Raw genomic sequence first — 19,246 nt, forward strand, 5'->3', positions numbered from 1 at the left:
TGTTATTAGGTTTCGTATTATTGATGGACTCACTAAAATTTTTATTGGTGTTTTTAGGTTACATGTTATTGATGTGATGAGTAAAATCTTCTTTTGGAATTTTTAGGTTACATCTCATTGAGTTGCTCACTAAAATTTTTCTTAGCGTTTGTAGGTGACATGACCTTATGGGTGTGCTCACTAAAATAATAAATGGAGTTTTTAGGTTACATTTTATTGATGTTCTCCCTAAAGTATTTTTAGTGTTTTTAGGATACATCTTATTAACGTGCTCACTAAAATCTTTCTTGGAATTTTTAGGTTACATCTTACTTAGGTGCTTACCAAAATCTTTCTTGGTGTATTTAGGTTACATCGTAATGATGTGTTCACTAAATTTGTTTTAGTTGTGTGTTCATTATTTTCTTCTTGGTGTTTTTAGTTTTTATGTTATTGATGTGCTCACTAAATTTGTTTTAGTTGTGTGTTCATTATTTTCTTCTTGGTGTTTTTAGTTTTTATGTTATTGATGTGCTCACTAAAATCTTTCTTGGTGTATTTTCGTTACGTCTTATTGATGAGCTTACTAAAATCTTTCATGATATTTTTAGGTTACATGTTATTGATGCTGTCACTAAAATCTTTCTTGGCGTTTTTAGATTACATGACCTTATTGATGTGGTCATTAAAATATTAATTGGAGTTTTATGTTACATCTTACTAATGTACTCGCTAAAGTCTTTCTTGGTGTTTTTAGATTACATCTAATTGGTGAGCTCACTAAAATCTTTCAGGGAGTTTTTGGGTTACATCTTATTGATATGCTCATTATTTCCTTCTTGGGTTTTTAGATTACATATAATTGATGAACTCACTAAAATCTTTGTGTTCTTACTTAGGTGCTTTCTGAAATCTTTTTTTTCGTGTTTTTAAGTTACATAAGTTAGTTTACATCATATTGATGTGCTCTCTAAATACGTTCTTGGTGTTTTTAGTTTACATTTAACTGATGTGCTCACTAAAATATTTCATGATATTTTTAGGTTTCATCTTATAAATGTGCTAACTAAAGTCTTTCTTGGTGTTCTTAGATCTAATACTATTGAGGTGCTCAATAAAATCTTTCTTGGTGTTTTAATATTACATCTTATTTATGTGCTCACTAAAATGTTTCTGGTGTTTTTAGGTTTCATCTTATTAATTTGTTCATTAATTCATTAAGTCTTTCTTGGTGTTTTTTAGGTAACATCTTACAGATAAGCTTACTAAATTCTATCTTGATGTTTCTAGATTAAATCTTATTAACGTGTACACCAACGTCTTTCTTAGTGTGTTTAGGTTACATCTTAATGATGTTCTAAGCAAAATCGTTCTTGGTGTTATTAGGTTTCGTATTATTCATGTTCTCACTAAAATCTTTCTTGATGTTATTAGGTTACATCTAACTGATGTTCTCACTAAAATTTTTCTTGGCATTTGAAGGTTTGACATTATCTATGTGATCACTAAAATTGGAGTTTTTAGGCTACATCTTATTGATATTCTCTATAAAATGTTTCTTGGTGTTTTTATGTTACATGGTCTTATAGACGTCCTCACTAAAATCTTTGTTGGTGTTTTCGGGTTACATATTATTGAGGTTCTCATTATTTCCTTCTTGGTGTTTTTAGTCAACATGTAATTGATGTGCTCACTAAAATCTTTCTTGGGGTGTTTAGGCTACATCATATTGATGTGTTCACTAAATTCGTTCTTGGTGTTTGTATTTTACATCTAATTGATGACCTTACTAAGAGCTCTTTTTGGTGTTTTTGTTTACATCTTACTGATGTGCTCATTAAAATCTTTCATGGTATTTTTAGGTTTCATCTTATTAATCGCTCACTAAAGTTTTTCTTGGTGTTATTAGGTCTCATATTATTGACATACTCACTAAAATCTTTATGATGTTTTTAGTTCACATGTTATTGATGTACTAACTAAAATTTTCTATATGTTTTTAGGTTACATTTTATTGATGTGCTCACTAAAGTCTTTCTTGGTGTTTTTACTTTATATCCAATTTGCTAATTGATGAACTCAATCTTTCAGGGTGTTTTTAGATTATATCTAATTGATGTGCTCACTAAAATCTTTCTTGGTGTATTTTGGTTACGTCTTATTGATGTTCTAACTAAATACATTCTTGGTGTTTTTAGTGTACATCCAATTGATGTGGTCACTGAAATCTTTTTTGGTGTTTTTACGTTAAGTAATCTTATCGATGTTCTCAATATGATATTTATTGTTTTGAAGTTACATGATATTATTGACGTACTCACTAATATCTTTGTTTGTGTTTTTGGGTTAAATCGTATTGGGTTTGCTCACTAAAACTTTTCTTGGTGTTTTTAGGTTAGATGATTTCATTGATGAGCTCAATAAAATCTTTCTTGGTGTTTTAAGGTTACATCTTATTGATGTTCTCCCTAAAATATTTCTTGGTATTTTTAGGTTTTATGATCATATTAATCTGTTTACTAAAATCTTTTTTTGTGTTTTATGTTACATGATCTTAATGACGTGCTCACTAAAATTTGTGTTGGTGTTTTCGAGTTACATCTTATTTCGGTTCTCATTATTTCCTTCTCGGTGTTTTTAGTTTACATGTAATTGATGTGCTTATTAAAATCTTTCTTGGTGTTCTTTGGTTACGTCATATTGATGTTCTCACTAAATACGCTGTTGGTATTTTTGTGTACATCTAATTGATGTTTTTGATGTTCTCAATATGATCTTTTTTGTTTTGAAGTTACATGATATTATTGACGTACTCACTACTATTTTTGTTGGTGTTTTTGGGTTAAGTACTATTGATATGTTCACTAAATTTTTTCTTGAAGAGTTTTAGGTAACATCTCAATGATGTTCTCACTAAAAACGTGGGGTTTGTAGGCTACATTATTTATTTTATGTGTTCACTATAATACAGTGGAGCGCCGTTAAGCCGCGGTATTTGGGGGGTCAACCTGCTTAACCGCGGCTTAAGTGGTCCGCGGCTTAAACCTTTGTGACTGAAAAGCCGAAGTCGCCAACAGCTCCGCCGAGGAGCCTTATCCGGCCATTGCGTGATCATTATATCGGATTATGGAATTAAAAATAATACTTTAGTTATTGATCACTTTTTCACGGATTTACCGCGGATTAACTTTAATGTATGGAGAGGTGTGATTCGGTAACAATGGCGGCCTCCATAAAGCTGACATAGAGAGCGGATAAGGTAGATTAACGGTCGATTTCTATTATAATATATTTTATTTATTTCCCAAATTAAACCAAATCCTTTTTAAATATCCTCTTGAAGTTATAAAGCCAGGATTAAATTCGTAAGCCGCGTTTTTACACGTTCTTAAATTAGCGGTGAGCCACGATAATCCTCGCTCACATCGCTCACAAGACTTGCTACAGCGGCTTAAGCGATTTCGCGGTTCACTGGTCCGCGGCTTAATGGCGCTCCACTGTATTATTTGGAGTTTTTAGGTTACATCTTATTGATGTTCTCCTTAGAATTTTTCTTGGTGTTCTTAGGTTACATCTTATTAAAGTGCTCACTAACATGTTTGTTGATATTTTTAGGTTACATGACCTTATTGATCGGTTTTCTAAAATCGTTCTTTGTGTTTTATGTAACATGATCTTAACATGTTAAGGATTGACGTGATCACTAAAATCTTTGTTGGTGTTTCTGGGTGACATACTATTGATGTGCTCATTATTTTCTTCTTGCTGATTTTAGTTTTTATATAATTGATGTGCTCACTAAAATCTTTCTTGGTATTTTTACGTTACGTGATGCTATTGATGTTCTAAATATAATTTTCCTTGTTTTGGAGCAACATGATATTATTGACGTACTCACTAATGTCTTTGTTGGTGTTTTTGGGTTAAATCTTATTGATATGCTCACTAAAACTTTTCTTCGTGCTTTTAGGTTAGATGATTTTATTAATGAACTCACTAAAATCTTTCTTGGTGTTTTAAGGTTACATCATATTGATGTTCTCCCTAATATCTTTCTTGGTATTTTTACGTTTTATGATCATATTGATCTGTTTACTAAAATCTTTCTTTGTGTTTTATGTTACATGATCTTAATGACGTGCTTTCTAAAATTTTTGTTGGTGTTTTCGGGTTACATCTTATTTAGTTTCTCATTATTTCCTTCTTGGTGTATTTAGTTTACATATAATTGATATGTGCTCACTGATATCATTCTTTGTGTATTTTGGTTATGTCATATTGATGTACTCACTTAATACGTTTTTGTTTTTTTTTTGTGTACATCTAATTGATGTACTTAATGAAATCTTTCTTGTTGTTTTTACGTTAAGTAATGTTATCGATGTTATCAATATGATCTTTCTTGTTTTGACGTTACATGATATTATTGACGTACTCACTAATATCTTTGTTTGTGTTTTTGGGTTAAATCTTATTGATATGCTCACCAAATTTTTCAAAATGGTAAATATACTCTTCAAAAAATGAAACAAACGCAAAAGGCAAAATTTGAGACATATTGTTAACAAGTTTATTTCGGGTAGTTCTGTATGGCATGTGTGAAACTTTGTACATTCACTGCTGAACATTCAAAGTCTGCAAAGTTCACGCTCACTAGTTGACGTTTAACGTCACTCAACGTCAATAACGAGTATGCCCCCCGTGAACATCAATAACTGCTTGGCATCTCCTGCCCATGGAAGCGATGAGATGACGAATCACATCCTGCGGAATGGCTGTCCACTCAGCCTGCAAAGCTGCTGCAAGCTAAGATAGAGTCTGCGGTGTGAAACTTTGTACATTCACTGCTGAACATCCAAAGTCTGCAAAGTCCACGCTCACTAGTTGACGTTTAACGTCACTCAACGTCAATAACGAATATGCCCCCCGTGAACATCAATAACTGCTTGGCATCTCCTGCCCATGGAAGCGATGAGATGACGAATCACATTCTGTGGAATGGCTGTCCACTCAGCCTGCAAAGCTGCTGCAAGCTGAGGTAGAGTCTGCGGTTGAGGTTGTCGCCGTCGCAGACGTTGGTCCAACTCGTCCAAAAGATGTTCGATGGGGATTAAATCTGGTTATTTGGAGGGCCAGAGAAGAACGTTGATGTTGTGGTGTCTCAAGAAGACAGTGGTGAGTCGGGCTGTGTGAGAACGGGCGTTGTCATGTTGAAAAACGTCGTTGACGTTCACCATGATGGGTTGCACATGGGGCCTAAGAATCTCGTCGACGGTTGCGTACGGTCTGATCGGAAATCCTACGCAGCCCTGGTATGGTTGAGGCAGTAGACGTCGCAGTGGTGGTCCTATCCCGAAGGTGACGTAACCGGATGTAGCGATCTTGTGCGGGCGTGATCACATGAGGTCTGCCAGATCGTGGACGGTCACAAGTTGATCCATGTTGTTGGTGACGATTCCATAGCCTTGTGATGGTGCTTGGGTGGACATTCATAGCTCTGGCAACATCTGATCGAGATTCGCCTGGTTCCAAGCGACCAATGGCGTTGTTGCGTTGTGCTTCAGTCGGTCTTGGCGTAACTGTATTGCGTGTCGGTGGCTTAACACTGAGCTATGGAAACCGAGAACCCGTCACTTTTATAGGGATTTTGCTCATGTTGCACTTGCAGAACATGCAGATCTCTCAAAAAAGTTATTGGACACGAATGCGTTTTGGCAAAAAATCCGATGTTTTTCTCCGTTTTCAATGTGCTCAACTTTTATTGTCATTTTGGTCTGACAATCAGTGCCTTAACACGTGTAACATCACATACTCTGAGTTTGTAACGTTATTACATATTTTCTCTTTAAAATAACAAAAATATCTCTTTTGCGTTTCGTTTTTTGAAGAGTATATTATTTGGAGTTTTTAAGTTACATCTTATTGATGTTCTCCCTAAATTTTTTATTGGTGTTTTTAGGTTACATCTTATTAAAGTGCTCACTAACATCTTTGTTGATATTTTTAGGTTACATGATCTTATTGATCGGTTTACTAAAATCTTTATTTGTGTTTTATGTAACATGATCTTAACATGTTAAGGATTAACGTGATCACTAAAATCTTTGTTGGTGTTTCTGGGTTACATATAATTGATGTTGTCATTATTTTCTTCTTGGAGTTTTTAGTTTTATGTAATTGATGTGTTACATAAAATCTTTCTTGGTGTTTTTACGTTAAGTGATGCTATTGAAGTTCTCAATATGATCGTTCTTGTTTTGAAGTTACATGATATTATTGACGTACCCACTAATATCTTTGTTGGTGTTTGGGGGTTAAATGTTATTGATATGCTCACTAAAATTTTTCTTGGTGTTATTAGGTTAGATGATTTTATTGATGTGTTCACGAAAATATTTCTTGGTGTTTTTTGGTTACATTTTATTGATGTGTTCACGAAAATATTTCTTGGTGTTTTTTGGTTACATTTTATTGATGTTCTCCCTAAAATCTTTCTTGGTATTTTTAGGTTTTATGATCATATTAATCTGTTTAATAAAATGTTTTTTTGTGTTTTATGTTACATGATCCTATTGACATGCTTTACTAAAATGTTAGTTGGTGTATTTTGGTTTTGTGATATTGAAGTTCTAACTAAATACGTTCTTGGTGTTTTTAGTGTACATCTAATGGATGGGCTCTCTAAAATGATTCTTGGTGTTTTTACGTTACGTGATGTTATTGAAGTTCTCAATATGATCGTTCTTGTTTTGAAGTTACATGATATTATTGACGTACTCACTAATATCTTTGTTGGAGTTTTAGGGTTAAATGCTATTGATATGCTCACTAAATTTTTCTTTGTTTTTTTAGGTTACATCTCATTGATGTTCTCACTAAAACCTTGGCGTTTGTAGTTTATATTACCTTATTTATGTGCTCACTAAAACATTAATTGGAGTTTTGAGGTTACATATTATTAATGTTCTCCCTGAAATCTTTCTTGGTGTTTTTAGGTTACCTCTTATTAAAGTGCTCACTAAAACCTTTTTTGATGTTTTTATGTTACTTCCTTTATTGATTGGTTTACTGAAATCATTTTTTGTGTTTTATGTCATATGATCATATTGACGTGCTCACTAAAATCTTTCCTGGTGGTTTTTGGATACATTTTATTTTTGTGATCACTAAAGTCTTTCTTGTTGTCTTTAGGTTACATGATCTTGTTGATCTGTTCCCTAAAATCTTTCTTTGTGTTTATGTTACATGATCTTATTGATCTGTTCCCTAAAATCTTTCTTTGTGTTTTATGTTACATGATTTTTTTGACTTGCTCACTAAAATCTTTGTGTTTATATGTTTTCTCTTATTGATATGCTCGTTATTTCCTTCTTGGTTTTTAGTTTACATGTAATTGAAGAGCTCACTAAAATCATTGTTGGTATTTTTAGGTTACTTTATCTTACTTAGATGCTTACTAAAATATTTCTTTGTGTTTTTAAGATACATGATCTTATTGATATGCTCAATAAGATTTTTCTTAGTGTTTTTAAGAATCATGGTCTTATAGATGTGCTCACTAAAATATTTATTAGTGTTATTAGGTTTCGTTTTATTGATGTACTCACTAAAATTTTACTGTGCATTTTTAGGTTTTATCTTACTTAAATGCTTACTAAAATCTTGATATTTTTAAGTTAATGACCTTATTGATGTGCTCACTAAAATGTACATTGTTGTTTTTAGTGTACATCTACTTGATGAGGTCACTAAGAGCTTTCTTGGTGTTTTTAGTTTACATCTTACTGATGTGCTCACTAAAATCTTTCATGGTATTTTTAGGTTTCATCCTATTAATGTGCTCACTAAAGTCTTTCTTGGTGTTCTTAGGTCTAGTATTATTGATGTTTTTACTAAAATCTTTCTTGGCGTTTTCAAATAGTATGACCTTATTGATGAGGTCACTAAAATATTAATTGGAGTTTTTAATTTACATCTAATTGATAAGCTCACTAAAATTTTTCTTGGTGCTTTTGGTTAAATCATTTTATTGATGTGCTCAATAAAATCTTTCATGGTGTTTTTAAGTTACATGTAATTGATTGTATACTAAAGTGTTTCTTGGTGCTTTTTGGTTAAATCTTATTGGTGGGCACATTGTGTCTTTCTTGGTGTTTTCAGGTTACATCATATTGATGTGGTCACTAAATTCGTTCTGGTTGTTTTTAGATTACATCTTACTAATGTGCTCATTATTTACTTCTCAGTGTTAATAGTTTACATGTAAATGATTTGCTCACTAAAATCTTTGTTGGGGTTTTTAGGTTACTACTTATTGATGTGCTCTCTAAAATATTAATTGGAGTTTTTAGGTTACATCGTAATCAAGTTCTTCCTAAAATCTTTCTTGTTATTTTTAGATTACATGTTATTGATGTGCTCACTAAAATCTTTCTTTATGTGTTTAGCGTATATCTTTTTTATATGGTCACTTAAAATATTTCTTGATAATTTTAGGTCACGTCTTACTGTTGTGCTCACTAAAGTCTTTCTTGATGTTTTAGGTTACATCTTAGTGAAGTCCTCATTAATGTCTTTCTTGATGTTCTTAGATTACGTATTATTGCTGTGCTTACTAAAATCTTTCTTGGTGTTTTTAGGGTAGATGATGTTATTCATGTGATCATTAAAATATTTTTTGTTTTGTTTTTAATTTGCATCATATTGATGTGCTGACTAAAATCTTTCTTGTTGATTTTAGATTATATGTTACTGATGTTCTAACTAAAATATTTCTTGGTGTTTTTTGGTTAAATGATCTCATTGATGTGCTCACTGCAATCTTTCCTTGTGTTTCTGGGTTATATCTTATTGATATGGTCACTTAAATCTTTCTGGTGTCTTTAGGTGAAAGGGCAAATATGTTTGGTGAGACGGGGATTCGAACTCGCGACCCTCGAATTACGAGTCGAGTGCCATAACCAGCTGGCCAGTAACTGATTGCATTACTTTTATTTCAAGAATACACTCACAAAAAACAACATATCTAGTATAGTAATGTCCAATGTAAGAAGACGACTAGTGCTCTAGGAAGCGTGATTGATGAACATGTGAAGAAATGAATCAGTTAACAAACTATGGCTAGCTTAAAACCACCAATTTCAACCTTATTGCTTAAAGCATGGTTGTAAACTAGTTGCTATTTCATTTGTTCAACGTTTCCAAGTATTGTTTACACATTCTCTTCAGCAATGGCGCTTAAAAAACAATCACATTTACAAAATTATATGCAAATCGAAAAAAATATATATAATGGTTAAAACATACATGTGAATAAGTTATAGAAGTTATTTCATATGAATAATTTTAAATAAACCATAAACTAACGAAGGGTACAAAGATAATATTGAAATATAAAGTAACGTTGTTGACAAAACATTCAATCGCACATTAGATTTGTTGATTTAATAAAAACACAGTTCAATACAATAAACACGTTTTGAAAATGAATGAAGAATTAGAAATTATTTATTTAAATCTAATACATCACACTTTATATGATAAAGTTAAATAAAATATAATAAAGGTGTATGTATATTGTTCACACGTTGTATATACATATTATTCCTATATTTATACATTGTAAACTTAAGGTACATATACTTTGTTGTATGATTCGGCTCATCTATTGTAAACTTAATGTGTATATACATTGATGCACGTTTATGTTCACATATATCAACACAATGAAGAAGAGAAAAAAAGAATAAAAACACGATGTTTTAAAATCTATCTAGTTATCTGTCTTGTTTATTCAACGAATCAGGTCTTGGAGATTAGCAGTAAAGTAGAGATTTTAGTTCCTATTTTATATTATCGAGTGTTGTAAGTACAAAACAACTAATAGATAACAAAGGTGAATATGGGATTTTTAACGATATTCGACAAAGGTTGATTTTTTATTATGTCTATTTTATAAAGATTAATACATAGTGAAATTTTAAAGGTAGCAGATACACTATTTAAAAGATAATAGTATATGACGTTATGAGTTAAGTAAATGTAATAAAGAATTAATAATACGCGGTGTCATGGTTTAAGTGTGTTTAAAACAAAACAAGCACTACGCTTCTGTGATATGCTTTAATCATAGTTAAATGTAACAAAAGAGCTGTGGTATCGTGCTAACACATCTAGTAAAGACGTAATAACGCATGGTGTAATGATTTATGTCGATTTAAGTAGCAAACAGAAATGATTTTAGTGTATTTATTACAAAGAAAAATATATGTTGAACTTACTTATATATAACAAATAAGTAATAACTTATGCTTTAAAGTGTTTTGTGATGAATAAGAGTGATTGAATTTATTCAATAAATTAGTAAACAAATCTCGTGTGCTCCCAGCGTACGTAACAAAATACACTTGATATAACCTTATAATTTAAGATATTTTTTAAAATTAGACGTATGTTATAGAATTTTAAATCTAGTTAACTTAGAAGTGAAAACTGTTATTTCTGTTCAGTTTAATACAAACACTCAGTCAGTTATGAAAATTAACAAGCTTTAAATGTGTTGTATATACGTGTTCAATACCTGTTTATGTTGTCAACAGGCAGCCATATATCACATTACTGATATGTACTTCACCGAACATCAAACGTATCATTTCATTTTATTGAATCAGAACATAATATTTTGTTAAAAATTCTCAAAGATACATAAAATATTTTGTTATTACAATAACAGTAAATCAAAGTGGTGTATTGTATTATATTGTAAATATTCTCAAGCTATGATAGTATCAAACTCAAAACTCCACTACTGGTATATTGAAAACATTTACAAACTATGATAGTAGGAAACTCAAAAATCTACCATTGGAATATTGAAAACGTTCACAAGCTATGATAGCATTTACGGTTAGGCATCATCTCAATACTCTGACTTCACATCTTCATTAGACTTCTCAATGTGAAAAACCGAATTTTCAACGTTTTCCACTTTCACATGCTTTTTACAGCATCTCTTGGCATAAATTGATGAAAAAGTAAACAAAAACGATATAGTATTCGATATCGAGTATCCTACCCACATGCCCAGGTAGCCGCCAAAGTAACTGAAGATTTCAATATTCTGAAACAGTTTAGAAAATATCTGAAACCGCAAATAGTGATACATAGTTCACGTTAATACATATATATTTGTATATGTGTTTATTTACGATATCAAACCATATAGTAAACACGTTATTTAACGTAAAAACTACGTTGAAACCAGCAACATAAATCTGAAACCCCATCCATAACTTACGAAGAAGACAAAATAAGTAACTAAATAACAAAAAACTTGTTAGAATTGTAGAGCATCGTGGATGTGATTTAATGGGGAAGATAACCACGTGAATAACCTTTGGTCATTTTAGAATAATGAGGGTGGAATATAAATAAATATCAGACTGTAAACACAGTATTCTGTTTATTCTATATATGGGCCAGGAACGTTGAAAGAAACTTATTTAAAATTTCAAATCTATGTAACTACATCACCTAATTTATTGTTAAGATTAAAATTCAGAATGATTAACAGTAATTTTAGGAATAAATATGTATGTTAAAAATTTTAATTATTAATAGTTAATATTAATAATTCGCTGAGTTAGGTATCTCTTTCTTATAAACATGAATGTAAGTACAGCTACATTTGTTTCTCCAATATGAGTATTATTAAAGCTGTATTTACTGTTTCAATACGACAATAAGTACAGGTATATTCAGTCCTTCTATATGACTGTAAATACAGGTATATTTACTGTTTCGATACGAAGGTAAGTACAGGTGTATTTACTGTTTCGATACTATAGTAAGTACAGGTATATTTACTGTTTCGATACGAAGGTAAGTACAGGTGTATTTACTGTTTCGATACTATAGTAAGTATAAGTATATTTACTGTTTCGATATGAAGGTAAGTACAGGTGTATTTACTGTTTCGATACTATAGTAAGTACAGGTATATTTACTGTTTCGATACTATAGTACGTACAGGTATATTTACTGTTTCGATACAAAGGTAAGTACAGGTATATTTACTGTTTCGATGCAACTCTAACTACTAATATATAAACTGTTTCTATAAGGACAGGTATATTTACTGTTTCTATATGACTGTAAATATATGTATATTTGCTGTTTTTATTCGACTCTAATTAGAATTTTGTTTGTTGTTCCTATATGACTGGAACTAAGAAAGATTAGAAGTGATGTCTGTTTAATCAGTATATTGGAGAAAAAAGTTAGTTTATTTACATAATTAATATTACTATTAGTTATTTTAGTTAAAACAATAATAAAAGTGCGTCCAGGAAATGAGAATTGTGTGAAAAAATATCTAATATTCTCCGTAATAAACCTCACAAATATTAGTTTAAATTATTAAAATAGATAATACATAAGGATACGTAATTAATGAAGATAAACATGAGAATAAAATTAAAGACATACATTTCTATTTAGTTTGGGAGAAAAACATAGTGTATTCCATCACTTCCCATAAATTAAGTAAATAATATATATTTTAAAGCACTAACGGTTATGTAATAGAAATCTGAAAACTGCGTAAAATGACAGAAAATCCTTACCTGAAAAGTCGGATAATACTTGAATACCAAACTCTCGGTCTTGCTGTGCTCAATAGAAACAAGTAGGACTTCGTTGCTGGAAATAGATGTTATCATAGTGTCAACTGTTAACATTCAGTTGTCAGTACTATACCTTATACTGAAATAATATCATATGTTACTGATTTCATTATTTGATCATTTTATTTGTTTATGTGAACTACCAATGTAATTGGAAGAAACGTACAGCAATAAAATATAATTTTACAATAGTACTTTTGTTATGAAAAATTTTGTAAACTCTGACCCATTTAAACTTACTGATAATAAGTTGTATATTTACCTGTGTTCAGTTTAAAGAATGGTGACCGAATAAAAAATCTGAGATTAGAATATTACCTGATCTGTGTGTCACAGAGCAGTTTCAGGTTACATTTCAACCGTCAGATGGCAATACTGTTTATATGTTACTATTTAAAGTTATTTTTATGCTGCCTTACTATAAATTTCGTAATGGTTCTCTCTAGTGCCTATAGAGGGCAATAATATCATTATTATATCACCGAAGGATGTACAATAATAACGGTATATTGGCAAACAGTGGTTGATATAATGGTACTGATCAAAAATACAGATTGTTTGTAATTAATAAGATTATTTTTAATTAATTATTGATGTGGTTATGGTTGGAGTATTTCGTCGACAATGAATAGTTGATGAGTCACTTCACCTTAATATAACATCTTCATTATGTGTGTTAACATCATTCACACAGAAATACTCCATTAACGCAACATTGGTGTGGTAACTGGTAACGGTATACTTGGGTTATTTTATTATAGGATCTGTACCTGAGAAGGGTAATAAAGACACCTTAAAAAAGGAGAGCATTTCAAATTTTGAATATAATATTGATTTTGATCTTAGAAACAAAAGTACGTAATGAGATAAATGAATCAATTATTACTTTCTATAAATAAGGGTATGTAACTAGCATCTAAAGCTAGTGACTATCAGAAAGTAAGCAAGGGTAGCACTGCCTTGTACACCACCAGGAAGCGCTATACCCGTCGACTTGGAAGCGCGACAGAAGAGTGAAGAATATGTTGTTTCCAAAGACGATGACGTCATAGTACTACAAGATGTTATTAAAGGGCAAGTTGCTTGGCTACCATGAAATTCAACCATGACGTACGAGACTATGATACATACATGATGTATCAACCTGTCTTAACATGACTATAATTAATACAGTCAGTATAAAACATTAATTTCATACATTTCTTTACAATTTATATGACAATCTTCCTGAAAATGGATACTTAAGACCAATTCACTAGTTAATTAAATTTCCTGATACTTTGTATGACATTTATTTAGATATACAATCATGACAACTCACAGTTTGACTCTTTAATTACAAAGCAAGTGCTTGTTTCAAATATTTTTAGTAACATAATTACATTAAAAACATATCTGAACACAGCATTTATTTTAACAATTATTAGCTTTTCTCACAGTAAATATATTAGACACTGATCTATGTAAAAAGCTACATTTATTAAGGACGATGTTCACAGAAGAAGCAAGTAATTTATATTACATTTTCATGAAATAATTCTATCCCATGTAATCTTTTTATAAATATACATAATGAATTAACAACAGGTGTTGTTTGTTCACAAATTCTGTAGTAAATCATTCAGCTACATAACAGATGCAATCAATAACTATTATAGAATAACAAAATAACTATATTTTTAAAATCTAATTTCTTTGTTTCTTTGACATAGTGATAATTGTTTTCCGTCATACTCATTATAATAATAAATAATGGTTTACTAATTATCTACTGTTTTATATCCTAAGCAAAATAAATACTGTTAAGAATAATAAAATCGTGAAAAAAAACATCAACTCCAGCAGCAAAGACGAACCAGTAAAACACAAAGTATGATAGTTAGATTATATACTATTGTACAACGTGAAGAAGCACCTGAATCATCACATGCCTATCTAGTGGGAATGATTGTTACATAACTATATCAACTAACGAGAACAATTTGAATATCCATATTCGACAGCTCAAGAACTTTTGGAAAGGAAAATATATCCAAACAGGAAAGATGTATCTTTTTCTTTAACAAATTGGGAGAAATTTAAATAGTGTATCTCAAAATTAGTTTAGCTGCACGGAGGAAAGCTAATATATATATATGTGCACACTAAACAAGTATACTCTATTTTATTAATATTAATTAGAAACAGTGTAAAATAAACGACTTTAGTCAAACTTGTAACATGTTAGATCATCATGGATATGAATGGTTATATTTGAGATCTGTATTGACAAGAGTGAATAGATGTATTGTTCAATTTATATTTAACCAAATTATATTAACTAGGTTCTGCCAATAAAACTTTCTGTAAAAAAGGACGACTTTATCTGAGATTTAAGAACATACAAAATCCTGTACAATAACTGCAAAAACAATTAAAACGTTTTTGAGAAATTATTTCAGGTGTTGTTTCTTAGGTTAACGATATTGTCTTTCACTTTTTTATACATCCAACATGTTTACACTGACTTACAGCCCAATATGATAATGCATGCCCATATACCTGTTCGAGCAGATTATTAGTCGTATAGAATAAGTCACCATAAAAGAAACCTTAGGTGTATTGTCCAAAATAATTGAAAATTTCTTGAATTCATAAATTGTACAAAACATATCCTGCACTTCAAATTTGTAACTAAATTGACCATCCTTTGTAATGCTGAACATTGGATATTGACCTTCATACACCACTTAAAACTGACGAGTTGCTTTAAATACATGTCATTAAGTATCATACACAATGAAACATTAGGTTTATCATTTCAGTTTCAACGTTACAACCAAAACAAACTGAAGAACAGGTGTTGTATCCCACTAAACTTTACATAACAATACAGAAAGCTAAATGTACGTTCACGAAATTCACAATATTTGAAGGTACATTAGAAAATTATTTTCTAATTCTAAGATACCACATTCTGTTTTTGATATCTAGATCTCGCATATTTATAAATGTTAGAGATATCTCACACTCCATTACACTTAAAATGCAGATACAGCTAACATAGGATAGAAAAAATACGCATCATTTATAAACACTGTTAACATGTAATCATCAGTTGCTCAACACAATTCTACAGTACATTTAGGCACACCCGGTTAGTGACGTTAAACACATAACCTTGAGCTAGCACAAAAATAAATCTGTTCCTTGTGTCTTATATACTAAAGATTTGTATTCCCTTATCAAAATGGCTTATTTTATTTACGTTTATTAATAGGAGGTCCTCGACAAATAATTTTAGGAGTTGTATTTTCATTACAAGGATCTGTATATTTAAAGTGTTGGTAAACGTGAAGGACCATGTCCATGTTCTGATATTCCAGTACTTAAATTTCTACCCGTCTCCTTTATATCGATATTATTACAGTCCATACATTCTACAATATAAATTACTTTTTTCTTAATAGTAATCGGTTTAATTATATTTGTAAATATTATATTCATCTCTTTTCCTGATAAAAATAGAGAGTTACGTATAGCTAGAAGTGTATAGATCCTTATCCAAGTATAATTAGTTTTTGCATTAGCTAATAACATTTTTATAATCTCTGTTTTGTTTTCTTTTAGGTTTGTAATGAGCTGATGGTCAGTTCAAATTATGAGTTTCTTTTATAAATACCTTCGTTTTAAAAGCATTACTAACTCTCCTAACCATGATACTGAGAAAAGATATCCATACTCACTCTCCTGGGTAAATTTAACATTATGGTGTAAAAAAACACTAGAAACTGTTTAACCATTTGCCCAGAAACTAAACTAGCAACTGTATCGCCAATGTATCTGAAAAACAACAACATAATCATGGATTAACTGTGCTCTCAACTTTATAATCCAGCACGCTTATAAGGATATTAGCTAGAACAGGTGCTAATGAACTGCTCATACTTATTTCCTCTATTTGATCATAAAATTTATCATTAATCTGAAAAAACACTTTGTGTTGTTGTAAAATTTAACATTTCTTTAAGACCCTCTGAAAAAAAGTTGTATTATTGGAGTTTCATATTGTATAAAACGAGGAGACAGCCCGGTATGGCCACATGGTTAAAGCGCTTAACTCTTAATTTAAGGGTCGCGGGTTTGAATTCCCATCACACCAAACATGCTCACCCTTTCAACCATCGGGTCGTTATAATATCATGATCAATCCCACTATTCGATGGTAAAAGAGTAGCCCAAGAGTTGGTGGTGGGTGATGATTACTAGCTGCCTTCCCTCTAGTCTCACATTGTTAAATTAGGGATGACTAGCGCAGATATTCCTCGTGTAGGTTTGTGCGAAATTCAAAACAAACAAAACCAGGAAGAGCACGATCAATATATACATTGATTAGTGCTTATATATATATTAAAACAAAATTAGAACTAACTAAAAAACTACAAGGATTGAATATATCTGATAACTTGGTAAAATGCTGTGTATTTTTGTATTACATTCTTTCTGTAAAGCATAAGTTCTAAATGCCCAGCCATTAATTCTATATTTATAATGGTTTAGTAAAGAAAGGTGAATATTTTGATCATTAGAACTGACTCAATATAAGCTTAACATAATACAATTATCTAATAAAACTGTCTAATGAAAACATACAACAACTAAATAGCATTGCAAGAACCGTTTTCGTGTCTGTGTGAACAATATTGTAATTATTATCGTTGTTAATATGTGTCCAGTTGTATCTTTCCTCAGAGATTTGAGAAAAAAATGGTATGTGTTGTTATTGTACAATAGTGATTAAATGCATCCATTATGTCAGCAAATACTTGACTACAGAGTTTATTAACCAGATAACAAGATTAAATATAGTAAACATTCATTATACATGTTTTGAAGTTAAATTGAACATTGAACATTGGGTCAGAGTGTAATGTCTCAATGGAGTTAATGAACCACAGATGGAAATCAAAAGAACGTTTATATGGTACATAATGTTCTACGGTAGAATAGAAACATCTTTGTCAAATTAGCATAATTAACTGTAGATCAAACTCTGCATATAGCCCTTAATAACATTGCCTGCTTATATAAAATACATTTAAAACAGATAGATAGATATATGCAACTTCATTCTACGGACAGTAAGATTGTCGTTGAAATAACGATTTTGATAAAATTAAGTCCAAACATCAATAACACATGTGGTAGTATGGTAATACTCTAAACCTCTTATAAGACGGCTTGGCATGGCCAGGTGTTTCAGGCACTCTACTCGTAGCCGAGGGTCGCGGGTTCGAATTCCCGTCTCACCAAACATGCTCGCCCTTTTAGCAGTGGGGGCGTTATAATTTTACGGTCAATCCCACTATTCGTTGGCAAAAGAATAGTCCAAGAGTTGGCGGTGGATGGTGATGACTAGCTGCCTTCCCTCTAGTCTTATACTGCTAAATTAGGAACGGTTAGTGCAGATAGCCCTCGTGTAGCTTTGCGCGAAATTCAAAACAAACCAATCTTATGAGATAAAACTTTAAAGCATCATGTGTAAAATGAAACATTTTGTGAAGTTATTTGAACATCAAGTAAAATTAGTGAAACGTTAAATCATTGCATCATATTAAATATAACCGTTCTTTAATGAACATCTTACTGAACCAGGACAATGTCTCACCTCCATGAAAACTGACTCAACCTTTAAAACAAACTAACTTTTGATAATTCATTTCTATTCATAAATACAGATCTTTCTTTGCAAAAAAAAGCTTTTACTTTGATAAAGCATAAGATGCATACTTGATGAAAAATTATAATTATAAAACTATAAAAATTATAAAAACTATTACTATAAAAGTATAAAAATTATAACCTTAAAAGTATAAAAACTATTACTATAAAACTATAAAAATTATAACTATAAGAATGTGGTAATAAAATGAAATCGACCATCAAACTTTCTCTAACTTTTATAAATATTCAAGAAAGATTTTGAACTGTGTTTCTACTGTGGGTAATTTCTGTAAGATTTTCTTTACATGAATTGAATAGTGATAGGTTTTTGTTTTGTTATAGTCTCTCAAATTCAACAGAAAAATCTATTTCACAGTTGCTTTTTTGAAATATAACCATTTCTTTCTAATAAGATACCAGTTATGTGCAACAAATGCCGAATTTTTTACAACATTGTGTTATTTTTCATCCTGAAAACTACAAGTTATAATTACCAAATTGCCTACCTAATTATATTCTCACTTTGAAAGAAACAAACTCTTAAAATGTCTTGAAAAGTAATAAAAATAAGTAAAAATACAGATTATTTGGGTGAGACACTGTCCCAATCCGTGTGAAACTATTACGTATAATACGGTTATTCCATGAAAATTTAATGTAAATTCTTTGATAGATTGTTTAAGCAGTGTATCCATTAATGTAAATTACTTGTTCCGTTTGTATATGTCTTTAATAGATATTGTAGCTCTTTATATAGATCAAAGTGTAAAACCTTTACTGTGCGGAAATTAATTATTTGTTAAAAATAAATGCTGTGCCAATATTTGTTTTTAATATAGTTATGTTAGTGAATTTTTTAATCAACCACTTCATTTATAATT

General features: G+C 30.8%; 1 protein-coding gene across 2 annotated transcripts in view; it reads right to left on the bottom strand.

Moving 5' to 3' along the window:
• Positions 1 to 9,556: 9,556 nt before the first annotated feature.
• The window catches only part of LOC143224341 (degenerin del-1-like), a 47,044-nt gene continuing 37,354 nt past the window's right edge, over positions 9,557 to 19,246 (bottom strand). For both annotated transcript variants that reach the window (XM_076452732.1, XM_076452731.1), the window contains exons 12-13: positions 12,603 to 12,678; positions 9,557 to 11,098 (exon numbers count right to left, since the gene is read on the bottom strand). In XM_076452732.1, coding sequence (XP_076308847.1) covers positions 10,898 to 11,098; positions 12,603 to 12,678 — 277 coding nt within the window. In that variant the 3' untranslated portion in view covers positions 9,557 to 10,897. The remainder of the gene's footprint in view (positions 11,099 to 12,602; positions 12,679 to 19,246) is intronic.

Source organism: Tachypleus tridentatus, chromosome 8 (genome assembly GCF_004210375.1).
Source record: "Tachypleus tridentatus isolate NWPU-2018 chromosome 8, ASM421037v1, whole genome shotgun sequence".
Lineage (NCBI taxonomy): Eukaryota > Metazoa > Arthropoda > Merostomata > Xiphosura > Limulidae > Tachypleus > Tachypleus tridentatus.